General features: G+C 49.1%; 2 protein-coding genes across 2 annotated transcripts; both read left to right on the top strand.

Moving 5' to 3' along the window:
- Positions 1 to 2,002: 2,002 nt before the first annotated feature.
- ZRANB2 (zinc finger RANBP2-type containing 2) lies at positions 2,003 to 12,464 on the top strand. Its single transcript, XM_030455407.1, has 10 exons — positions 2,003 to 2,083; positions 2,393 to 2,445; positions 2,553 to 2,661; positions 3,408 to 3,490; positions 4,643 to 4,719; positions 5,253 to 5,390; positions 6,250 to 6,422; positions 8,448 to 8,534; positions 9,989 to 10,153; positions 10,677 to 12,464. Exons 1-10 carry the CDS (start codon positions 2,028 to 2,030, stop codon positions 10,738 to 10,740), a joined length of 1,005 nt encoding a protein of 334 aa, XP_030311267.1. The 5' UTR covers positions 2,003 to 2,027; the 3' UTR covers positions 10,741 to 12,464.
- A 1,177-nt stretch (positions 12,465 to 13,641) lies between these two features.
- On the top strand, positions 13,642 to 21,152 carry PTGER3 (prostaglandin E receptor 3). The gene is made up of 2 exons (XM_008501108.2): positions 13,642 to 14,448; positions 20,487 to 21,152. Exons 1-2 carry the CDS (start codon positions 13,642 to 13,644, stop codon positions 20,772 to 20,774), a joined length of 1,095 nt encoding a protein of 364 aa, XP_008499330.2. The 3' UTR covers positions 20,775 to 21,152.
- The last annotated feature ends 3,793 nt before the right edge of the window (positions 21,153 to 24,945 follow it).

Raw genomic sequence — 24,945 nt, 5'->3', positions numbered from 1 at the left:
AGAGGCTCCTCCAGGCTCTCCAGGAGGCAGCCCCCATCTCCAGCTTTTTTCAAGCCCTTTTTATTTACTTCCTTTTACAGATCCGTGCTGACAAAGTGACTGAGGAAGATTTGTTGCCCTCTGCTAGAGCAGGAGGACTCTGAGATCTCATTTAATCCTAGGCTGGTGGGGCAGTGCGCTGAAGGAATGTCACTGGGAGAAACAAATAAAGTTGCCAGCTGAGGTTTAAAGCTTCCCAAGGCTTCACTCCTGCCCCAGCCTGGGCACTGCTGCAGTCCCAGCTGGTGAGCCTGGAGCTGCTGCCCAGCTACCATCTCCTTCCCATCTGGTACTTCCCACTTCTCCTCATCCTGGGGCAGAAACCCTGCTATTTCTCACAGCCCTCGTTCAGAATTCCAGCCCAGCCCTTCACCTGGGATCTCTTCCAGCTGCAGGAAACATGCAGGTTTAGTCCTTTCTGATGATTCTGGACGTTTCAGAACTGGGATCTGCACACAACCTCCTGTGGCAGACAAACCAGAGCCATCTTTCCAGTGTGCTCACACTGCTTTATACTTTTATAAATAAACAGCAGCAACACTGCTCACAAACTGGAGAGTGGATGTGATAAAAACCAGTCCCCAAGCCAGGATCCAGATGATTTTTTCCACAGGATGTGTCTACAGCACAGGAGAGGGAATCAGAACTGCCAGGAAAGTAACATTTGCTATAAACACACATACTGCAGGCAGGTAATTGGGTAGTGCTGATCAACCTGAGTGCCACAGAGCTCACCAGAGCACTGCCCGTCCAGAAAGAGAAGAAAAGAAAAGAAAAGGTGGTTTGAGGGTGTGGAGCAGCAGCTGCCAAGAGCAGGGATGGGGAATGGCAGCCAGAGCCCTGCCAGCCCACCTGCAAGCCAGGGGGCTTTGGCATCATAAAGTTTGTGTGTTTGTTAAATAACGGATTCCCTTGCACACCCTAACATTAACAATTATACCCACGCTCTGCCTTATTGGTATTTAAAAGCCTCTGGGTAGTCCTGCGGGGGTACCTTCGGGCCTGAGGGAAGGAATCTCCCTCCCGCCCGGGGAGGAGGGATCCTCAGCTCCACAGATCCTCAGCTCCACAGACACCCAGCTCCTGGGCCCCTCATTTCCTGGGCTCCTCAGCTCCTGGGCTCCTCACAGAGGCTCCTCAGCTCCCCTCACTGAAGCTCCTCAGCTCCCCTCACAGAGGCTCCTCAGCTCCCCTCACTGAAGCTCCTCAGCTCCCCTCACAGAGGCTCCTCAGCTCCCCTCACAGAGGCTCCTCAGCTCCCCTCACAGAGGCTCCTCAGCTCCCCTCACTGAAGCTCCTCAGCTCCCCTCACAGAGGCTCCTCAGCTCCTCTCACTGAGGCTCCTCAGCTCCTCTCACTGAGGCTCCTCAGCTCCCCTCACTGAGGCTCCTCAGCTCCCCTCACTGAGGCTCCTCAGCTCCCCTCACAGAGGCTCCTCAGCTCCCCTCACAGAGCCTCCTCAGCTCCCCTCACAGAGGCTCCTCAGCTCCCCTCACAGAGGCTCCTCAGCTCCCCTCAGAGCCTCCCCGGCTCCTCACGCACTGCTCCGCTCCGGATCCACCTCAGGTCCCCTCCTGGGCCGCACCTCCAGCCCGGCCACGTTGGGCTAACAGACCCGCATCACGGGCTGCACCCCACCCCACTCGCAGGCAGGCAGGATGTCCCCCGTGGGCTGTGTCCGTGTGTCCGTGTGTCCGCGTGTCCGCGCTCCCTCTCCCTCCCCCTTCCCGCCCTTTCCCCTCAGTCACGGCGCCTCCTCGCACTGCGCACGCGCGCGGCCTCCTCCCCCCGCTAGGGGGCGCGCTCCCTTGGCGCCTCCATCCTTCTCCCGGGCCGAGGCGTCCGCGTCGCTGCCTGACCGAAAACCCTGCCCGGCGGCCGCCCCGTGTCGGTGCTGCTGAGGGCTCAGGCGCGGCGGGGCAGCCCTGTGGGCGCAGGCCCCGGGTCCTGTGTGTGTGCGGCGCTGGGCCGGGCTCGGCGGGGCCAAGATGTCGACCAAGAATTTCCGCGTGAGCGACGGGGACTGGATCTGTCCCGACAAGAAGTGAGCGGGGACGCGGGGCACACGCGGGGCACACGCGGGGCACACGCGGCACCCCCGCCACACACACCACGGACACCGCCGGGGCACGGCGGGCCGCGCCACACGGGTCCCGGGGGCCTCTGCCCGCCCTCCCTCTGTCCCTGCCCCGCGCGGTTCCCCATCTCCCGGCCCCCTCCTGAGGAACCCGGCGTTATGATCCCCGGCAGAGTCGCTGTGGCACAGAAAAGGGGGTTTCTGTCGGTTCCCTGCGTGCCTCCCCCCCAGCGCGGTGTTAACTCGCGTTTTCCCTCTGTTTCTGTGTGTTCGCAGGTGTGGGAATGTGAACTTCGCCAGAAGAACCAGCTGCAACAGATGCGGCAGAGGTGAGGATCCCTGCCTGCTCCTGCCTCTGCCAGACAAAACAGCATTAAACCCTTTGAGTCATCGGGAGAGCCGCGGTTTGACTTGTTGTTTTTGTCCGTTTTTCCAGAAAAAACAACGGAGGCCAAAATGATGAAAGCTGGAGGCACTGAAATAGGGAAGACCCTGGCTGAGAAGAGCCGAGGCCTCTTCAGTGCAAACGACTGGCAGTGTAAAACGTAGGAACCAGGGAGGGCAGAGCCTGCCCAGAGCCTCACACACTGCTCCCTGGGGTGGCCTGGCAGCTGGAATTCCCTGGGACCTGAGGAGAGGGAATAGAGGGAGAGGAGAGGATTTCCATCAGAGCTGCCCCATCAGCAGTGCTCTGCTGCCAGGACACTGCTCACTCCTGTGTGCTGGGCAGCAGCTGCCTAATTAGCATGGCTGGGAATGAACATGAGTGGAGACAAATCCCAGACTAGAGAGGTAACAGCTCCTGGTGTTCTTTGGTGAGCTGAGGCACTTCCCAAGCTCAGGAGCAAGGAGTAGGTAGGAGTCACAGGTTTGCTGCAGTGTGCTCAGTTACTGTTAAATCCCGTGGTGTCTCTGCCAGCTGGCAGATAAGGATCTCAGGACCTAAAGCAGGACAGGGCAGCTTTGGTTGGGTGCTTTGCCTTATGGAGGGAGCTTTGTGCAGCACAGGGAAGGTTTCAGGTTCTGGGGGTGGAGTTGGGGTGTCTGAGGGTGGCACCTGGGTGGCTCTGGGGCTGTGTTCAGGCTGGGTGGCAGCAGAGGGCACCCAGCTGCTGGCACACTTTGGGGTTGTCCCCAAACCTCAGCTGTTTCTGGTGGATCTCCTCCTCCTCCTCTGCCCTGGGCTGGGCTGGGCAGCACTGGGATGCTGGTTCTGCAACACAACACTTGAGCTGTTTGATGGGAAGGAAAATGTTTCCTCTTTCTTTCTTGTTCTTTTCTGCCCCTGAAGCTGTGGTAATGTCAACTGGGCCAGGAGATCAGAGTGCAACATGTGCAACACGCCCAAGTATGCCAAGCTGGAGGAAAGGACTGGTAAGATTCTCAGTTTCAAGCAAGTTCTGAAGTCTCAGCTCTCCAGGGTGCTGAGGTGTCTGATACAAACTGCAGCATTACCTGCAGGGCTTGGTCCAGGTGATCCCTGAGCTCCCTTCCAGCCTGACATTCTGTGAAGGTGTCAGCAGAAAATCCTCACATTCCTCTAAGGAAAGCTGCACTGAGCCACACTGCAGGGATTGGTTTCCCAGCAGAACAGAAGTGATGTTTACATGTACAGAAACCTGCAGCTCCTGGTCTGTGGAGTCTGTGGTGGTTTCCTGTGGAAGGAAGGGATGTTCAGCTTCAGTCTGCCCGTGTGGGTACTCTGGGGAAGGGGCACTGCAGTGTTTCATCACCCTCCCAAAGCTGTGGTGTGGGTGTGGTGTCAGCTCCAGGAGGGGTGTGTGAGGGGTGTTAGCTCTGCACCAGCCTGCAGGTTTGCTCACACCGAGGTGTTGGAGTTCCTGCTGCATTCCCAGTGGTAACTGGAGCAGGGAGATCCTTAGGGCACAGGCAGGGCTGCACTGCTGCCCCACAGACAGGATCAGGCAGTGCAGAGAGGTGTGACAGGGGCAGTGTGGAGAAGGGCACAGAGCTGGTGATTCAAAAAGAAAAAGATTTTTTTAATATTCTTTGCTATTGTCAGAATATTAATGAGCAATGTGTTCCTTTATCTCAGATAATACCTCCTATGATTAAATACTTCTAAATAGTGACTATTTTTTGGGTACTTTATGGTTTTTCCCAGTGGGGTGTCCCTCAGGCAGCACACCCAGCCTGCTGCGCACACGTGCAGTGGGTGGCAAAGCTGCAGTTCAGATGAGCAGCTGGAGCTCCCCACTCACCTTACAGAAAGGAGCAGAAAGGTTCTCAGGGCAGCTCTGGAGCTGCAGGACTCAGTGCAGCCATGGGATTCTTCATTCCTGAGGGATCCCTGTGTGTTTGGTGTGTCTGAGCCCAGCTGGTTATCCCCACACATCAGTCAGGGGGTGGGAACAGCCTCTGGAGATGGTAATTACACTCTTTATGACTTCTGTCTATCAATCCACGCTGATGGGAGCTCTGTGAAAGCTGGAGCTGAGCTTTGTGCTTCCTAACTTGGTGCAGCTCAGGAGGTTCTGTTTTGTTTTGTTTTGTCCCTGTCCCAAGGCTACGGGGGAGGATTCAACGAGCGGGAGAACGTTGAGTACATCGAGCGGGAGGAGTCGGACGGGGAGTACGATGAGGTGAGGAGGGGGCACGGGGAGCCTGGGGGGCTGCTTTTAGGGTATGCCCATGTGGAAAGGGAAAAGCACTGCTCTGGAATAGGCTGTGATGTGTCTGTCTGTCCAGTGCTCCAGTGTGGAAGTTTGGAGCTGAAAGCAAATCCGTCTGTTTCGTCTTCCGGGGGTTAAAAGCTGAGTTCAGGTTAAACTGGGACAGGCTAAGTTCATTAAACTTCTTAGGGAGTTGGTTTTAAGGTCAGGGGCGTTGTTTCCAGCCAGATGGTCAGCATTGGTTTATACAGATGTCCCCCAGACACAAATGTAAAATACTCCTTCTGTTAGACTCAGGGTTCTGTAAGTCTCATCAGCGGGTGCTGGTGGTGTGGAGCACAGACATCTCCACAGAGAGTTTCTTGTTGCTGACTGACAGCTCCTGATTCTTCTTACTTTGAGCAGTACCCCACTTAAAACTGATGGATATTTATTTTCTCATGTAGTTAAAAAATAAGTGGGCAATGACTTAAGTTGTATTCTAATGGAATAAAATCTCCTAGTTTGGACGCAAAAAGAAAAAGTACCGAGGGAAGCCGGTTGGTCCTGCCTCTATCCTGAAGGAGGTGGAAGATAAGGAGTCTGAAGGGGAAGATGAGGAGGATGAGGATGAAGATCTCTCCAAGTATAAATTGGATGAGGTAACATGCCTTGGTTGTTGTTTTTTTCCCTATCAGTTTTTAAATTCTGGTTACCCTGGTGTTTAGCAGCAGGGGTAAGGCTGGGGCTGGGGCTTGGGCTGCCTTGCAGCAGCTGAGGAGCAGCCACCAGAGTGATGGTGCCTGCAGCTGCTGCAGAGCATCTCCACAGCCTCTGGTTTATTCTGAGATGTTCAAACGTGCAATTTTTTTTTAAAGCCTAAGAAATTGAAAGCTTATCTGAATCAGAATCAAAAAATAAGACCTTTACTTGGAACCTTTATGTATGGTTACCCTGTTAGGGTATGTGGTTGAAGCCAGATCAGATTTATGCTTCATAAAATACTGATTTTTCTTCATCTTCCCTCAGATGTATGCTCATCACACTGGATTGTCCACATCTTGGGACAGCACCTTGCAGAGAGCTGCACGTGTGCTTGTTTTTAACACAGCAGTCACCACATCCTGCACCTGAAACATTTCTCTGCAGAATTATGCCATGGTTATAGATTTTTGAGTCAGAAAATCCTTCCAGGCACTCATTTAAATTAATTGCTGAAAATCAATATCTCTGCTTTCATTAACTGCATTAAGTGCAGGTAATAAATTAATTAAAAACATAAAATAAATCCATTAAATATCAGAAAATGGGACTTCAGGTGGTTTTTTTGCAGGCTTTTTAGGAGTTTGCCTTGAGATGGCAATTTCAGGTCATTTTTAAATACTTGTGTCTCACTCAGTGCACCAACAACTCCTCCAGAGGCTGCAGAAAAGCTCGGAATAAAAAGCAGCACTGAAGGAAAGAATCAACACATTTCTTAAGCATTTTTTGTGAATCCATGTTTGGCTTTTTTTTTTTCAGGATGAGGATGAAGATGATGCAGACCTTTCAAAGTACAACCTGGATGCCAGTGAGGAAGAGGACAGTAACAAGAAGAAGAAACCCAACAGGAGGAGCCGCTCCAAGTCCCGATCTTCCCACTCCCGATCTTCATCGCGCTCATCCTCTCACTCAAGCTCAAGGTCTAGGTCCAGGTAAACGGGCACAGGTCAAGGGTAACTCCAGGCAAAATGTCAGTATCTAACTTCTTCATTTACTTTTTTGTTTTTTTCCTTGATTGCCTTACGGGTTTAGCTGAATGATGTTCATGATTTTCTGTCGAGCACTCGCAGGGGTGGGTGATGTCTTGTGCTGCAGATCCTCAGGGGGAGGCTTCCTGCCTTCTCTTGTTTGGTTTAGTAAACCTAAGCTGATGGTTCAGTCTTTCAAATAAATATAAAATTACTTTCAGTAGTATTTTTAGCCTCGTGTGGGGCAGAGCTGTTGGACAGAGAAGCAGGAGGGTGGTATTGCTGAGGTGGCGGTGATGGTGCAGTCCAGACAGACTGGTTGCAAGGATAGGATGGAAAAGAGCCTGGAAAGAGACAAGGAACTTGAACTGAGTTTGATGGCAACAAACAAAACTTTTCAGTACAGTGGCAGTGTTGTCAGAATAAAACTAAAAGTTTGTGTTGATCCTGGGGCCACAAAAAAAGTCTATTTGGTAGATTGAACATCTCTCATAATTATTTAAATGCAATAATGTGGTAATTCCATAAATAGTTCTGTAGCTGTGTGCTGTAAATCTATCATAGTAAGTTTTTAGCTGCCTTACAGCTACCATGAGGATGGTGCTGATAGGTTGAAGACCCCAAGTCTGTCTGGCTCATAACTTTGTCCATAAAGGTCATGAAGTTCAAGTTCCTTCTCCTCTTCCCAGCCCTGTAACTGGAGCTCTCACTGCTGGGAGCACCCCCCAGATAATTCAGCCCCTCACTAATGAGGTGTCAGCCACTGCCTCTGTTTTACCTCTCTCCCCACTGCTGCCCTGCTGCCTCTGTGACAAGTGATGTTGCTCACAGTCCTTCAGCTGCCCCCTTGAGCCCTGCCTTTGCTGCCTGGTTCCCAGGGGCAGCACTGAGAGAAGGCTGGCAGCAATTTCTGTCCATCAAGTGAGGTGTGGAGAGGTCCTGGGGGGTGGCTACACCCTCCTGTGCATGCAGCCAGCAGGGGCAGCCTCTGAGGGCAGCTCTCAGGTGTAGTGAGGGGTCAGAGAAGACAGAACCTCACCTGGCCACAGCTGTGTTTGCTAATTCACAAATGTGAACAGCAAACCGACAACTTGTCATTCCTGAAATCTCCTGGGGATCTGTCAGCTTTGCAGAACTTGCTTCTACCTGCAGATAATTTAGAAGTGTCAGTTGTCCTTTCTCTGTACTTTTAATGTTTTTTAAAAAGGTTTAACTCCCTTTTCCAGTTAGCCTGTGTGCATACTGCTTTTGGTTTGCACAGTGAAGTGAACAGGGCCTGTTAACACCATGCACTGGGAGGCTGACAACACGTGTAATTCATGTTTCCTGCAAAGACTGTTCACATTTGATTGCAGTGCCGCCTTCTTGCAGTGGTTGCTGCAAGTCTGCCAACAGTTCTATGTGGTTTGTGCTTTAAAGAAAATCCATCAGCAGGAAAAAATTGAAAATTATGTTGCCAAATTCCAAGCAGTGTCAGGTACCTCCAGATTTTAGCCAAGCATTAAGGGCTGTTTCATTTTGAATGCAGGAAAAAACTCTTTACAACAGGTTACAAATTGCTTCTAAATTGTGAGGGCTGACTTGGGGAATACTTGAGTTAGCTGCTCCTCATACTCCTACCTGCTCTGCTTTTCAAACAAACTGATGGGCTTCAGGTTGAAGCACAAATTAAAAGTTAGGGCATTGGTGCCATGAAATAGGTAAGAGATGTGCAGTGCCAAGTAACTGCAGTGCTGCTTGATTTTTGTGCTTTGTTCTAGGAAATGTTATAACTTTATAAATTGTTTCATGCACCATCTTGCTATGTTAAAGTTTCTGTTTTAAAATGTCCTGTGGTGATCCTGGGGGGGTAGGAGTAAACTGTCACTTCTTTGGTGGTTCTGGGCCCAGTTGTACTGATGCATTGTTGTCTCTGCTGCTAACAGCAGCACTTTGTCTGCTAAGTACCAGTCAGACACTGGAAAAAAAAAATCTTCCGTGTTGTTTCAGGTCCCATTCAAGAAGTTCTTCCAGTTCCAGATCAAGATCTCGTTCCAGTTCCAGAGAACAGTCTAGATCTCGTGGGTCGAAATCAAGGTGAATGAGGTAGCACTCTCTCCTTGCAGAGAGAGAACAGGGCAGAAGAACCAACCACTTGTTGATTTCATCATAAAATTATTCAGGTCAAAAAACCCTAAAACATTAACTCATTTTTGTCTTGGAAGTCAGAGTTCCTGGGGGCTCTGCACTAGAGATGTGTTTCTTGGCAATGCCAGGTTTTGGTTGAAGAGTTTTAAGTCTGGCCTGAGCCAGACAAGTGGACGCCACAGTTCATCACTTTGAAGGAAGAAGAATTTGAATCCTTGCTTGCTTGCTGCAGTAATCTTTGCTGGTTTTACTGTTTCCACTTGGGCTGCTTGATGTGGAGGAGCATTAGAGAACACCTTGTACTTCTGGGTTTGTGTTTAGGCATCATTTTTAATGTCTGACTTCCACAAGGCAGTGCTGCCCTTACTGTGTATGTGAGGGAGGTTTGGGTTGGGAGGACCCATCCCTACACAGTGCCACTGCCCCTTGGTGGCAGAAACCATGCTAGGGATTAGCCTGTGAGGGCCACTGAGAGGTGGGCTGGCTGCTTTTGGGGAGAAAAATTGCCCTCCCTGTGTGCTGAGGGACTGGCCAGCTGAGCTGGGTTATTTGCTCACAAACACAGCAGTCCACCCAGTGTATCAGTGTGGGTGAGCTGGGACTGCTTTGCTGTTTACAATTAGAACCCTGAAAAGATTTTGCCAACAACATAGACACTGTGTTGGTTTGGGCTTTTAAATGTTTTATCCATCTCACTGAAGGAAAAAATCCTGTTGGGTGTTTTTACTTATAATTGTGGATTTAGAGTTTAGGATTTTCTAGCTCACTTTCTGTAAGGGTTTTTTTTTTATCTTTGGTTTATTTTTTTAGGTAGCAAAAATGATTTTTGAGAGCTTCTAAGTGAAGCTGTTTATCTTATCTTGGATGCCAAACTAAATGTCTAAGAGGTTTTTTTAATAATTTTGCTTGTGGAATGTCTCAGTCTACCCAAATTTCTTTTGAGATTTGTAAATGTACCTTCTGAGGGTTTCTGCTGTTCTGGTGAAGAGCAAAATAGCCATTAGTACAAAACCTTGTTAATCAGTGCTACCTCTGTGGTTTTCAAGCCATTTTGCTCTGTGAATTGAACTGCTGAGGAAGGTCCTCACGTAGGCCCCTTCCTGCCCCAGCCTCCCCTCATTTCTCTCTCAAACCGTGTCATTTTGGTGAATGAAGCAAGAGGTTTCCAAGCCTTTGGTGGTCTGTGTGTCAAGAAACCCTATTTAGCAAGATTTATTCAGAAAACTACCACGGCAGTAGAAGTCATTATTGCCAGATAACTATGGAGTAAGTATCAAAGCATCCCCACATCTCTTTGGTAAAACACTGATGTCAGTAGAGTAGCGAGCGTTCGTGAAAACTGTCTGTGTGTTCCTCCTGCCTTATACCAGAATTAAATCTGATTTATTTCTCAATCAATAAAGATCCAGCTCCAGGTCCTACAGGGGGTCTTCCACCCCAAGAAAAAGATCTTACTCAAGCTCTCGTTCCTCCTCCTCCCCCGAGAGAAGCAAGAAGAGAAGTCGCTCTAGATCCTCCTCACCCGGTGATCGCAAAAAAAGACGATCGAGATCCCGGTCACCCGAAAGGTTTGGGTTTATGTAGAATAAGAATGGGTGTATTTTGAAATGTGTGATTTTTTTATTTTTTTTTTTAATTTATTTTTTAAGGATTGGGAAAGAATTTAATCTCCTCAGTTATTCTGATACTAAAAGTAGCTTTCTCACTTCCCCTGCTCTTACTTCCCATTAAAGCCCCTGTAATTGATTCCCCCCTCTCCCCCAGAAGCTTTCTCCTGCTAGCAGCATGTCCCATAGAGAGACCTGGGTCACCATTCTCCAGTGTATGTTAATATCTACATCATTGGTTTATTTTCAAAAATAAATACTGCATTTAGAAATTGCATTCTACTTTCAGTATTAAGTTTGCGTTTTTAGTATGAAATTCGCTTCCGTGAGCTTAAAGTGGTTTAAAGTTATTCCTAAATTCTTATAAGGCCCCTCTCAGATATACTTGGCTTCCAGCTATTGTAGGATACAGACTTCTGAACGTGGATGCTAAAATTAATGTCAACTTATTTCTTTGCATGCTTTCTCCATTTGTATCTTACAGACGCCGCAGATCTTCATCGGGATCTTCCCATTCTGGTTCCCGCACAAGTTCTAAAAAGAAATAATGCATTAAAGGTCACATTGAGACAAAAAAAAAAAAAAAAAAAAAAAAGAAAAACAAAAAGAAAAGAGAGTTAAAAAAAAAAAAACCAACAAAACAAAAACAACAAAAAGGAAAGAAACAAACCTAATTCCAGTCAGTGCATGAGACATTTTTAAGAAGTTGGTGTCTTACTTGGTCAGAAGTGCTAAATCTGCTAGTAGAGGTGCATGTCTGTCCTTGCTTTCTGGAAAACTGCAGCTTTGTTCATCCATGAAACAAAAAGTGAGGTAGCATTTTAAGCCATAAACTCCCCAGAGGAGGCACGTGCAGTTTTATTATTTTGAGTACGAGGGTTTTTTATTATTTTTAAAGACTCAGTTACTCAACCCATGGCTCTCTGACACGTGTGAGCAGGCACAGCTTGGGTGTGCTCTAACACAGCTCTGCTCTTCACGTGTCAGTCACAAAACCTGGGGGATACAGGAGAACCCACGAGCTTTCTGCAGCCAGCTCCTGAGCTTGTTTGATGGAGCTCTTACGGGACCACAAAAGATAGCTGTAGGGTGGTGTCACCCACTGGGTGACAGCAGCGAGTGCTTTAGGTATGATTATTTTCTGTTTTTCTGTGTTGAAGTACAGCTGGATGCCCCTCTTCCCCTTAGCTCTGCTCTGTGCACAGTAGCTGTTAATCACCCACGAGCGACTCTCTAGCGTAGGGATGGTTTGCTGCAGCCAGCAAAGTGCCCTCCCTGCAGCTGGTGCTGGTATGGCCACACACATGGACCCTGGACTCTGCCAGCCTTTCTTGTAAAAGGATCATTTAGGATCTACTCTTGAGATGGAGGAATCTGGATCTAGCTCCTGGGAATGAAGCGAAGCTTCGGCTGGCCGGCTCTAAAAATTCATTTGGGGCTGACTAAAATTTCCAAGGTATCTGAATTTTATTTATTTTTTTTTTTTACATGAAAGTTAATAAACTATGTAGAAGGTTTTGCCATCTTAAATGTGTTCTTCATCACTCATTCTTTTTCCCTTAAACATAATTTATGGCTTAAAATGCTCTATTGGATCTATTTTACTAGCAATATCACATTAAAACTTGGTCTCTCTTGAGCTCCGTTTGGTTAAGAAAGGTTTAAGTATCATCAGTGACACCACAAGGTAAGTATGCTAAGGAAAATCCTTCTCTTTAAGCAAGCAAACAGCAATATATCTGCTTTGATTTCAGTGGTAAAATTCCCCATATTTTGACTTTGTTTTTTTAAATGAACTGCAGGAAAACAAACGGAGCATGATTTAAAAACTACATTGTTTTTTTTTTCTTTTAAGATACTTCTTTTGGACTGGTATATAAGCAAAATGTTTTCGGTGTAGGAATTTATTTTTTTTCCAAAAAAAAAAAATGCTCTGCAGTTTCTTCTTTAATGCTTTCTTTTCTATCTAATTTCCATGCTAAATGTGTAGATTGCACAAGAGCAGGTTAGTCTTGTAACTGTGCCTCTGACGACTTCAACGTCCAACTACTAAATTGTAAAAATCAGATCTGATATAGATGCTATGTTGTTAGCCTTTGGGTTTTCTCCTTGTGCTTTGTATTAAAACTGTTGCTGTACTTAACAGATGGAAGTTTTTAAATTTAGCAAACAATAGGCTACAGAGAAAGGAAAATTATGGTTTCATTTGGCTTAAACAAAATGTAAGGTAAACTGATTCTGTAGACGAGTGTAAATAAAACCTGTGAGTCAACTCTGCAGTGAGTGCTTTCTCTGGGAAAAAACCATAAGCAAATAATCTGTATAACTGGTACTAACAGATCATTTTGTGGTGGTTACTCTGTTTACTGCAGTGCAATAAGGGCAGGATGTGCACTTACCTGGTTGTAGGTATCATAAATCTTTAGATTGTTAAAGCACTGGAAAGATGTTTGGATTTAAATGGCAGCATGGCACTCTTCATTGGAAAAGAGCTTTGGGATCACTGAGTCCAACCCTTCCCCCAGCAGTGCCAAGGCCACCCCTGCCCCATGTCCCTCATCCCCACATCCCCAGGGCTCTGAAACCCCTCCAGGGATGATGGGGACTCCAGCCCTGCCCTGGGCAGCCTGGGCCAGGCCCTGACAACCCTTTCCAGGCAGAAATTCTTCCCCAGCTCCAACCTAAACCTCCCCTGGCACAACTTGAGTTGTGCCAAAAGCTCCTCTTGTCCCATCCCTTGTTCCTTGGGAGCAGAGCCCGACCCCCCCTGGCTCCAACCTCCTCTCAGGGGGTTGCAGAGAGCCAGAAGCTCTCCCCTCAGCATCCTCTGATCCAGGATCAACACCCCCAGGGCCCTCAGCTGCTCCTCACAACTTCTCCAAACCTTCTCCTTGCTCTCCAGCCCCTTCCCCAGCTCCATTCCCTTCTCTGGACACTCTCCAGCCCCTCAATCTCCTTCTGCTCCTGAGGGTCCCAGAACTGACCCCAGGATTGGGGGTGCAGCCCCAGCAGTGCCCAGCACAGGGAATGCCCCTGCCCACAGGCAGTCTCCGCTCAGTTTCAGAACACTTCACCGCCGCCTCAGCTCGGAGGGGCCGTCGTGGGGCGCCGGTGTCCCTCGGGGGGTTAGGGACAGGCAGCTCAGGCCCCGCCACCCCTCCCCAGCATGTCCCGTGTCCCCCATGGTACCGGTGCCGGCTCGGAGGGCTGCCTGAGGGGGTCACCCCACTGCCGGAGCCCCCGGTACGGGCAGCTCTCCCCGCCGCGCTCAGAGTGCTCTGAGGCGGCCGCTGGGGCTGTGCCTCGCTCCGCTCCCTCCCCTCAGGGCGGCTCCCGGCCCGGCCCCTCCGCCCGCCCCCCGCCCTATAAACCCGGCCGCCCGCCCGCCTTGCCTCGGCGCTGCCCTCCGACATGGGCCGGTCCCTCGGCGCCCCGGTAGCCCCGGCGGGATGAGCCGGTGGCCGCAGTGCGAGCCCAACGGCACCCGGCCCGGCGCCATGCGGGGCAACGCGACGGGGCGGTGGGCGGAGGGCTGCGGTGCCGTCTCGGTGGCGTTCCCGCTGACCATGATGATCGCCGGCATCGTGGGCAATGCCCTGGCCATGCTGCTGGTGTCCCGCAGCTACCGGGCCAAGGGCAGCCGTCGGAAGAGATCCTTCCTGCTCTGCATCGGCTGCCTGGCGCTCACCGACCTGCTGGGACAGCTGCTCACCAGCCCCATCGTCATCTCCGTTTACCTCTCGGACCGCGCCTGGGGCGCCGTCGACCCCTCGGGCCACCTCTGCGTCTTCTTCGGCTTCAGCATGACGGTGTTCGGGCTCTGTCCGCTCCTCATCGCCAGCGCCATGGCCGTGGAGAGGACGCTGGCCATCCGCGCACCGCACTGGTACGCCAGCCACATGAAGACACAGGTGACCAAGCTGGTGCTGCTGGCCATCTGGCTGGCCGTGCTCGCCTTCGCCCTCCTGCCCATCGCTGGGCTGGGCCGGTACACGCTGCAATGGCCCGGGACCTGGTGCTTCATCAGCACCGGACACAGCCTCTTCTTCGCCTCCGCCTTCGCCGTCCTGGGGCTCCTGTCCCTCGTGGTGACGGTGGCCTGCAACCTGGCCACCATCCAGGCCTTGGTGTCTCGCTGTCGGACCAAAGGCGCTGCCTCCCGCTCCAGCAAGCAGTGGGGGCGAATCGCCATGGAGACCCTGATCCAGCTCCTGGGCATCATGTGTGTCCTCTCGGCCTGCTGGTCACCGCTGCTGGTAGGTCCCCTGCTGCCATGGCTGTCATAACCCCGGGGCTCCTCCATCCCTTCCCCAGGGCAGGAGGCAGGGGGGGAAGCACCCGGAGCTCCGGTTCCTGAGGGGCAGTGTGGCCATCGGTGGCCTCTGAGGACAGAGCCTGGGGGTTGCTGGGTGTGGAGGAGCTGGGAGAGGGCTGAGGTGTTTGCTCACTCTCTGTTCTTCACACCAACGTTCTGAGGTTTCTCTGGTTTCTTCCTACAGGACGCTTGCATCTGTTCCCACTATTTCATTACTCCTCACTCACACTTCTTCTTTCTCATCAATCCTCTCCTCATGATTTATGAGGCTGAATCCACGTCTCTTTCTGCCATGTGGGACACGGGCACAGCCAGGAGCCCAGTGCCCCATCTAAAAGCTTATTCTGCTCTCAGATTTTTGGCTAGTTTGTACTTGGGATCCATGAGCAGGAAAGGGCTGAATTTAGCTGCGGTAATTTTAAAGTTATGTGAGAGGTACTTTATGGCCAGGGGAGAATTTTCCTTCCTTCTTGTGCACGGAGAACTTGATCTCTCATAAATGGGTCTGTGACAGGAGGAACTGCTGACCCACCCAGGGGCTGACGTAAAACCAGAAAACAAATCTAGTTTAGCAATGCTACCCTAGTAAATTAATTAAAATTCCATCAAACTCCCATAATCACCCAGCCCCAAAGTAAGCTGTTGGTTAACTTTCCAGAGATCGTTAACAGCTTGTGACGAAAGTAAAATCTGAAACCACCCTGCAAATCCAGTGAGGAGGTGAGAGCAGAGAGCAACGTTCTGCTCCCCAGAACCCCAGGAACCTGAGGTTTGGGGAGTTAAACCAGGAGACTGCCCATGCTGTCCCCACGGGCTCTGGGGAGTTCTGCAAAGCTGCTTTTTCAGTCAGCATGTTTTCAAGTGTTCATATTCTTGAAATCAAGAGTCATGACAGCAGCAGCATGTTTACACATACACTTCAGCTTTTTTTCTGCACAACTACAAAGTACAAATTAGGAATGAGCAGCTAGTTTTTTGGCAGAGTGACCAAGGTGGAACCCAAAGGCTCTGTCATTGAAAGCCAGCCTGTAGAACCCGTTTAACCTATAGCTGCATCACTCAGCAGTTGTAAGAAATTTAGTTAAAATAAGAACCCAGGGTTGGCTTTTTTTCAGAGGAGATTTTTGGCACTAAAAAAAAAAATCTGAGTTTTGTAACTGAGGATTAATGGAGTCTGACAACTATTACATTTACTATTAGGTAAACAATGCCCTTTTACACAGACAGTATTTTCAGACTTGATCTGTTTGATGAAAATGACAAAATCAAATGTGATTTAACAGAAAAGTGAAACTTCTGGTGATAGTGGCTGTGCTCTGAACAGCTTAATGAAGTGTTCTGCCTGCTCTTGATTTATGCTGGAAGAGAGGGAGTGCATACATAGTGCAGGCATTGTGTACTCAAGTTCTGACTTAAAATCAGCTCGGAGAACCTGGGAAAATGCTCCACTTTAATAAAATATTGCTTTATCATAAGTGGTTTCCAGTTGACTCTAATCTTCTATTTATTTAGGTGCTCAGCTGTGGAGCACAACTGTTGGACTCAACTGACAGCAGATTGAAGTGAGTCTGAGGTAGAGCAGAGGAGGCTGGGTTTGATTGCACACAAACTCTGGTGCAGCACAAACTGGAATTCTCACCACATTCTTTTAGAGCTCCAGGCTACAGAATTACTCACAGAGTTGTTTCAAGGCAAAATGCCCAGGTGTTCTGCTGCTTGTCCTAGTCAAATGCATCTTCACCTGTCAGACAGAAATTAAATGCATTCTTGTTTACAGGTATTCTTACTGAAAGGATATTATTTTCTGATCTTTTTAGACGTGCAAAACATAGTTATGGAAAATGCCTTCATTTGGAAAAAAAATAGTAGTACCCCTGAGCTGCAAGGAAACCCGAAGGCTCTTTTCCTCTGAATCAGTAACTCTGCCCTCTGATGCTCCACTTCCCCCGGGGGCTGAAATAGCCACCTCCTTCCAAACTGCCCCTTCCTTCCTTCCAGTCTGGCCAGCAGCCTGGATTTTGCTGGGCTGTGTTTGTCTAGATAAGGTCACAACCAAGTGGGAATAAAATTAGACCCCATTTGATGAAGTGAGACCTCGTCATGGTTCTCTGCATCTTTATCTTGCTGTTAGCACGTTCTTGGTGAAATCCTCAGCCTTCTCCAGGAGGACTGCAGATGATTTTGCTCTCGTGTGTTCCTCAGAACCAGAGAGAGGAGCTCCTTGTGGTTGTTCTGCCCACGAGAATCCTCTGTCCCCTCCACCTCTTGCTGCTTCACGTGTGGGAGAATTATTTAAGCAACGGGTTCAGGCTAAAGGGAGAAGAGACACAGTGTAAGAGGGTGACTCCTCCTCTCTTCATAATGCATAGAAAACATGTTTGGTTTTTCGAAAACTCTCAAGAAAAGATTTTGTTGTCTGAGGCCAGGAATTTCCCTGTCAGATTCCTGCCCCACGTTCCAGACCAGCTACTCAGCACTGGCTTGGCTGAAAAATAGGAACCTTTGAGCACATCAGCTGGTTCAGTCTCCATCTTTTACTGCAGAGAGCAGCCTTTCCAACAGAGTCTGTAGAACTTGAAAAATACCTCTAGGGTGTATTTTTTATCTTTTTGGGTTTTCTCCCTTCCCCCTAACCACAAGAGGAAGCTCATTCTAACTCTGCATCAAGCTGCCTGGGGGTGCCTCAGGTTGGTTGCCAGCTAGGGAGCCTCTGAAACAACCCTGCAAAGTTCTTGTGTTCTGCAGTCCAACAGTAAAGTTTTATCTCTTTTGATAAATTGACTGAATCCAATTATCAGTTTGTTACTCTATGCATTTTGAACCAATTTTTTTTATTGGCATTAACTGTGTTGTTCTGTTGGCTTTATTCTACCGGACGTCATTCCTCTACCTTTGGCAATCTTTCTTTTAATTCATTTAGAAGACCAGGACAGGCCATGATAAATGATCTCTAAAGGATATCAGAGAGATAAAAGTTCCAGTAAAGCAGTTTTTGGTCCGACTAATATTCCAGTAAAGGAATCTTATGTAATAAAACTGAAAATAAGCAGCAGTTGTCTGCTTGGGAAACGTATTTTATTAGCCTGGTATTTTTGTAGCTCCATGGGTTTGCTCACAAAAGACCAAGACAAGGGCTGCAAAGGAAGAGTCAGTGCAGAGCTCCCAAAGGAGGAGCTGAGCTGGCAGAAGGCAATCCCAGGGCTGGGAATGGGGAGTGTGGTGTGGTTTCCAGGGGCTGCCTCATGGGCACAGCCGATTTCCAAGGCAGTGCTGCTCCTTAGGGGGTGGCAATGCTGCAGTCCCCATCAGGAGCTGGGCAGGAAGCTGCTGCTGGCAGCCTGGGCCAGGCTGTGACACTGACACTGACACTGACAGTGACAGTATCAGTCTCCTGAATCCGGAGGTGGCAGGGGAAGTGGTGGAGTTGTGGTTGTGTGGGTCTGGTGCACAAGTGGCTGTTGGATGTGGTCTGGATTGAATCAAGCTGTGTTTTGAAAAACCTCTACCCATGGTTTCTTCTTCTCATTTTTATTTAAGTTTGATGTGGAGTAGATGGAATCCTCAGACTGCTTCTGTTTAAAGAAACAAAAACAATTCTGCTTTGCCATCCCAGCTGCCCTGCCTTCGGGGCTCATCTAAGTCTTTCCAAAGTCAACACATGGTTATTGATCTGGCACCCAGAATATCCCTCTGAATGGAAAAACCTTCTCCCCACAGCCTCTGCTCCTGGTCACTCTTGCTCTGCCTGTCCCAGTTTCTGGGGACAGCAGCAGTCCAGGCGTGACCTCCCTGGGTGACACCCTGCCCTGAAGACAGCTTTCTGTGGGAAAGCCTCAGCTGGGACCACCCTGGTGCTGCTGCTGGGGGTTCTCTTGGTTCTTTCCAAAGGCTGCAGTCAAGCAGACTTTCTTCTGGGAAGAACTGGCTGCCAGTCTCATCCCTCAGGCTGTTCACGGCTTTTCAGGACCAGCTGCCAGTTTATTTCAGGTACAGCACCACTGACCTGTGCAAGGAGAGGACATTAGCTCAGAGCCATTGCAGGGGGTGCCCTCTCCTTGGCATGCACAGCAGGCACAGTGTCTGCAGACCCAATGCATCTCAGTCCTGCAGGGTCTCCAGGCCATCAGTTCAGACTGTCAGAGTCTTCAGGTCATGCCAGGAGGGATTTAGAAGCTAAAAAAGAAAAAGGACCTGTCCAGGAAATGTTAGGTGTTAGCAGCTGGCAGCAAATCCCATGGCAAGTGTCTGCTCAGAAGTTTTGATCCCTGTGTTTAAAGGTTCCTGGAAAAAAAGCATTGCAACACAAAATCTGAGGCAGCTTGTCAGGAGAGGAGCAATTGAAAGCCTCTGAAGTTGTGTATTTTTAAGCAGCTGTAGTTGGTACAGAAAGCTCAGGAGAAAACTTGAAGGAACAGATACCACCCACCTACACCACGGAACATTTTATCTATCTGGCATCTCAAAATGTGATTCATGCTTCCCCTGCTGGTATGTTGGGACAGGAGAGCAGCACAGCACCAGCACGGCTGAGCTCTCATCAGCTGTGAAAGAAAACCAAACAAATAAAGCTCCTCACTGGTTTTACCTGAATAAGCAGCAGCCTGATAACAAAGCCATAGCTTCTGGGGCTACCCCAGTGCTCCAGCCTCTAAACCAGAGCTCCTGGGGCCCTGACCAGGCTGAGTTCTTCCTCAGCCCCAGGTTTCTCTCTAGTCTGTAGCACAGAGAGACTCAAGCTGTCCTTGTGTTGAGTAATGACACCTGTAAATCAAGTTTACAAAGATTCACCAAGTGCTGTTACTTGAGTTGATTCCAGTGCACTCTTCAGTTCCTAAGTCTTTTCAAGCCTTGTAGCAGCCCATGAGACAAATGGACCCTCCCTGCTGCCCGTGCCAGACCAACAGCACTTAATCTTTGAAATATGAGTGATAAAACTACCTTAGAGTAGAGATTGGAGGCTTTAGGTACTAATCAAACCTGCCTCTTTTTGGCTTTTCTGGACAAACGAGTGCCTGTGGCTGAGCAGAGCTCATGTCCTGCAGGACCCCCCCAGCCCAGTGCTCTGTACCTAGAGCTGTACCTCACCATGCTGCCAGGCCTGGGGGCATTTCACCCCCCAGAAATCAGCCTGCCTGTAGCTTTGGGCTGAGCTGGCTGACCCCTGCTCTGAGGTGTGGGAGACTTCAGCTAGGGAAACTTCTCTGTGTATGAAACAGTGCACAGTGTAAATAAAGAGTGTCTCTGGGTCCTGTGGGAAACAGATTCCTAAATATTTCCCTCTGTTCGCTGGAGGAGCTGAGCTGAGGGGAGGAAAGGAGGAAATATAGGTCAGGTTAACACAAAATGCACTCTGTGGCTTTTGACAAAAGATCTTTTTTTTTTCTGCTGACCTTAATTGTTATCTTGTCTCCTTGTCTTTTAATTTGGCTCAGCTCCTAAGCTGAACAGTTTACCTCAAAATCAAATTCTAAAATTTAGAAGATACAAACATCTTAGCTTTAAAAGATGATTTTGTATTTGTAATCCTTTTTTCTGACATTTACTTTTCATAGCCTAATTCTGAGGAGCTCTACTCATCATGAGCGATTCAGCTGTTCCTTGGAATTGTTATAATATGATCATGATAAAATGAGTCCCTTTCAGTGGGTGTTGCAGGGTCAGTAATTGCCCATTCCCACCAAGGCCATCTTGAACCTCCAGGATGTAGCAGGGAAGCAGCGTGTGCTGCCCTCTCTGAGCATGGGAGCCACAAATGATGGGACTGATGGCTGACAGCTCTCATGTTGTCACTCATTTTACACACACACACACAAAGTGAGCTGCTCCCACAGGGTTTGTGTGCTCTGGTCACACTTTGAACTGTATGAGGGAGGAAGAAAAATCCTGGAGAGGATTTTGGTTTTAGGCATATTTGCATCTAGTGATGTCCAGGAAACTGCCTCTTAACATACATCCCTTTCTCCTCCTGCTTTTCCTTAGATAACCATGCTGAAGATGATCTTCAGCCAGACATCATTTGAGCACTGCAGGGCTTTCTCCAGTGCAGCCCAAAGCCCAGACCTGCACAAGGAATGCAATTTCTTCCTGACCGCCGTGCGCTTGGCCTCGCTCAACCAGATCCTGGACCCCTGGGTTTACCTGCTCCTCAGGAAGATTCTGCTCCAGAAGTTCTGTCAGGCAGCCAGTGCTGTCTCCAAGTGCTCTAACAACGAGTGGAAGGAGAGATCCATCACCTTGTCAGAGGAGATCCGACGGACAGCAGCCTGAGGGAGCCATTTCCATGGAAACTGCTTTTGCCCCGGAGCCCTTCCAAACCTTCCTGTGAGCTGGGGTGTCTGTAGCTGGCAGTGCCTGCATGGCTCAGTCAGTGCTTATCCAGCCTGCCCAGAGTCCTCAAAAACAGAAGAAGGAGTTGGTTTTGTTTCAGCATTCTGTTGTTACTGCCATTCCCTAACAGAATGTGACATTTTGTGTGCCTGAAACAGAGTTTGGGGGGAGTTTTCTTGCATAAAGGAGGAAAAAATGGTTTTCCTATTGGGGTTACTTGGAATGGATTCAAGAGGTTGAAGTGGGACTGACTCTTCAGACTGACCCACTCCTATAAATGTTTTAATACTAAGACTGTAGCTTCAGAGAATCCTTCTGCCTCCTTTGTCCTGGAGGGACAAGGGGAGAAAGGGGAGGAAAAACAAAAATCACAAGAATGATGGGAAGACAAAATCAGGAGACTGAAGGATTAGGAGACAGCGGCTCCAGACTCAAAGGGTTCTGTGCAGTGCCAACATGCACATCATTCCCTCCTGCAAACCACAGCATTGTCCCCATAACTCCTGATTCTGTGCAGATGCTGTGCTGAGGAGGACAGAGCAGCAGGTCAGAGCACACGTGAGAAACCTCTGGTTTATTTCTTCAAACAGCATCCTGTGAAACCGCGGGCATCACGAGCATTGCTGTTTGCAAAGCACCCTGTAAAGCTTCTCTGAGCAGATGGAGAGGGTGATAAACAGGTTGGAAGAGACAGTAAATATTCTCCTTCCTGTAGATTAAAGGTTGACAAAGCCAAACGTGCTGTTTTCATATGAGTTGTTTTCTCTGGAAATGCACACGCCCGGAGATAAAACAAACAGCAAATGGTGTTTAAGGAACTGGGATGCCACCCCAAACTTCTTCATCACCAAAATGTCCCACAAAGTGCCCGGAATAGCACCCCAAAAGAGTTCAATTCTTCTTTTCCTCCAAAAAAAGGCAAATCTGAGAGATATGGCAGGTTTGGGAAGTCTTGAAACAAAACAGACTGGATGAGGTGGGTGGAAGTGCCTGCATTAGATCTTTCCACCAGGTTACTTTCAGGTTTTATTAGAAAACTGAGTTCTGATCCATTTGTGTCACATCTGAAGTTTACTTTTACAAGGGCTACATTTTTTTCCTCATTTTCTTCACCCTTTTGTAGATGAGAGCCTCTAATGCCTCCTGTTTCATGGCTTCTTGGGTGAAATCAGGTGTAAGTGCAATAAATACAATATGTGATACTGGTGTACACCAGGTGCCACAGAGTACTGAATTCAGGGGCCTTACAGGCAAATGGGATCCTGCACCTGCCAGCAGTTCCTTGCACAGAACCTTTAGTTTTACTTTGATTTCTTTGTTTATAGAAGTAACTGCTCAAAAAAGAAACTGGCTACTCACTTTTCTTGTTCTGCTACCACATTGTATAATTCCTTATCTTCATATCAGTCAAACAAAAATAATGAACCTGGCAGCAAAAGCCACTGTCTGTATAAATCCAGTTTTATCTGAGTGGCATTGGAGTGCAGCCTAAGAGCTAACATCTGCCTTGAGTTCAAGAGCCAGCCCAAAACCCCAGGGCCACATTTGCAAGGTGCTGCCTTTCCATTATCAGTTCTCAGCATCTTCTTCAGTTTAATGAAATAAATCCCTTTTTCAGTCCTGAGCTGACCTCATCCTTCAAGCTGCAGGACCCTGCCAGCCCCTGGTCATTTCCTGACCAGCACTTTGGGGAACAGGGTGAAATGCAAATTTCACTTGTTCTCCTTTGAGCAGGTGCCTTGCAGGATCGGTACTTAAAAAAAAAATAATGATAAATAAAAGGTTTGGGGGTCTAAAAAGGATTTGTCTAGTTTGGTTGGTGCACATCAGGTTTCCCAAACAAATAAACAGAGCCAGTTGGTTGTAAAATATGTCGAGGTGACCTCAGCTGGGCTGAATCATTCTTTGTGGAGGCAGTTCTGAGAGGAGAAATGCAGGACCTCTGGGAAGGGCAGTGAAGGTTCTGCCAGGAACCCAAACCCAGTGGTGAGGAGGGAGCAGCTCAGCCCCTGAGCCCTGGAGAGGCTGGACCTGGGTGGGCTGCCTGCTCTGAAGTGTTGGGGGAGCTCAGAGCCCTGCAGCACCTCAGTCCCCCCTGTCCTGAGCAGAGCAGGACATGCACTGTTCTCCTGGGAGGAAGGCAGCTCTGTCCCTCATGGTGCAGTCCTGGGAAGAAGCTGCTTGGACTCTGAGGACAGGGGAGAGGCTGCAGGTTCACAGAAGAGGAGTGAAGCACAGGCCTGGCTGCCTGGTGGGACGTGGCTGCAGGAAAGCACTTCCAAAGAGGAACTCCAAGAGCTGCAGGTGAATGAAAGCTCTTCCTTCCCATCCTCTCGGGGGGGGGTGGGAAGCTGTGTTTTTGTTGCATTTCTTTCAAGATGCCTTTTATGTGATGTATTTAAATTCCACTGCAGTAGGATTCCTAATGCTGACTTTAATATTGTTGTACTTCTGTCAGAGCTGGTGTGGGAGCTGTAGCACCCATGGGAGAATGATTTTGAGATCACTGTTTGTCATAAAAACTCTTCTTGTTTGTGTCCCAAATCCATGTGTGTTGTATCAGTCAGAATAAAAGTTTGGCAGAACAAGCAGTGTGCTCTGGCCTGGGACAGTGTCACAGCAGCTTCCAGCAGCCCCTGGTGCCTCTCAAAGACCCACAGGATCACAGAAGGGTTTGGGTTGGAAGGGACCTTACAGATCATCAAGATCCAACCTCTGCATGGTCAGGGACCCCTCCCACAGCCCAGGGTGCTCCAAGCCCCATCCAACCTGACCTGAGACACTGCCAGGGATGGGGCAGCCACAGCCTCCCTGGGCAACCTATTCCAGTGTCTTACTACCCTCACAGTGAACATTTTTTTCCCAGTATCTAACCTAAATCTCCCCTCTTTCAGTTGAAAACCAATACCCCTTGTCCTGTCCCTGTCCAGGAGCCCTGGCTGAGCAGGTCCATAGTGGGGACAGGAGGCACAGGGTGCTCACTCACCTTCCCCCTGCCCCAGCCCCAGCCCAGGGGCTGGAGCCAGGTGAGGAATGGTGAAGGGAGCTGTGCAGAGGCCCCACCTGCTGCCAGGATCCAGCAGGTCCTGGCAGGCTGACACACAGCAGGTTTTATCTGCACACTCCTCCAGCTGGTGACCTTGCAGGTGGGAGCTGTGCTGCACCCCAGGGAGGGATGGTTTGTTTCAGCTGCTCCTTCAGCTCACCATCTGCCTGGCTTCTGTTTCCCCAGTGCTGGGTGGGAGGACATGGACCAGGACCCATTTTGTTTTGTAATTTTAACACAAAATTTTGAGTCTCTAAAACAGATTAGTACAGAAGAGCAGCATATTGGGTTGGAAAAGAGCTATTAGTCCATCCAGTCCAACCCTTCCCCCAGCAGTGCCAAGGCCACCCCTGCCCCATGTTCCTCATCCCCACATCTCCAGGGCTCTGAAACCCCTCCAGGGATGATGGGGACTCCAGCCCTGCCCTGGGCAGCCTGGGCCAGGCCCTGACTGGCACCCCAGACAAACAGCCACTCCCTAATCCATGCAGGAGAGACACCCAGCAAAGGTCACTTTATAGATTACACCCACTGTCCTGCAGGGAGATGCTCCTGGGAACAGGAGTCCTTCAGGAAGGACTCACTGAAGCATCCCATGGGATAAACAGAAACCTGTTTATCATGCAAACCTTCCCCCAGCTGGGACAGAGCACATGCAGACAGATGCAGGAGTTTGTGTCAACAGGCCCAGGCTGATGGGAACCTTTAAACCTTTAAAGTGCTCTGCCTCTGATAATTTATTTTTTAATATTTTTTATTTAATAATATAATTTTTTTTAATTTATATATTCTTAACCCAGCATGTGACTGTGGAAGTGGAAATACTGTCACTTACTGTCACAGTGGTGGCCTTGGCAGTGCTGGGGAAAGGGTTGGACTCAATGATCCTAAAGCTCTTTTCCAACCCAAATAATTCCATGGTTCCATGATCTGCAGCTTTGGGGGCAGAGGAAAAGGACCCTCCCTCAGCTGCCTGCACCCAGCAGTCCTCGAGGACTTTCAAGCAAGCAATAACCCAAACTTGGCTCATGACAGAGCAGCTCACAGTCCACAAGCTTCTCATGT

The sequence above is a fragment of the Calypte anna genome, chromosome 8 (genome assembly GCF_003957555.1).
Source record: "Calypte anna isolate BGI_N300 chromosome 8, bCalAnn1_v1.p, whole genome shotgun sequence".
NCBI classification, from domain to species: Eukaryota; Metazoa; Chordata; class Aves; order Apodiformes; family Trochilidae; genus Calypte; species Calypte anna.
Note: the sequence above shows the minus strand (reverse complement) of the source record. Positions and strands in the feature narration are given on the sequence as shown.

What these genes read in the sequence shown, in the direction of transcription:
- ZRANB2 (XM_030455407.1), top strand. Translation starts at nt 2,028, where the DNA reads ATGTCGACCAAGAATTTCCGCGTGAGCGACGGGGACTGGATCTGTCCC. An exon ending in TGGATCTGTCCCGACAAGAA is followed by an intron (nt 2,084 to 2,392) that starts GTGAGCGGGGAC and finishes GTGTGTTCGCAG; the next exon opens with GTGTGGGAATGTGAACTTCG. An exon ending in AGCTCAAGGTCTAGGTCCAG is followed by an intron (nt 6,423 to 8,447) that starts GTAAACGGGCAC and finishes GTGTTGTTTCAG; the next exon opens with GTCCCATTCAAGAAGTTCTT.
- PTGER3 (XM_008501108.2), top strand. Translation starts at nt 13,642, where the DNA reads ATGAGCCGGTGGCCGCAGTGCGAGCCCAACGGCACCCGGCCCGGCGCC. An exon ending in CCTGCTGGTCACCGCTGCTG is followed by an intron (nt 14,449 to 20,486) that starts GTAGGTCCCCTG and finishes GCTTTTCCTTAG; the next exon opens with ATAACCATGCTGAAGATGAT.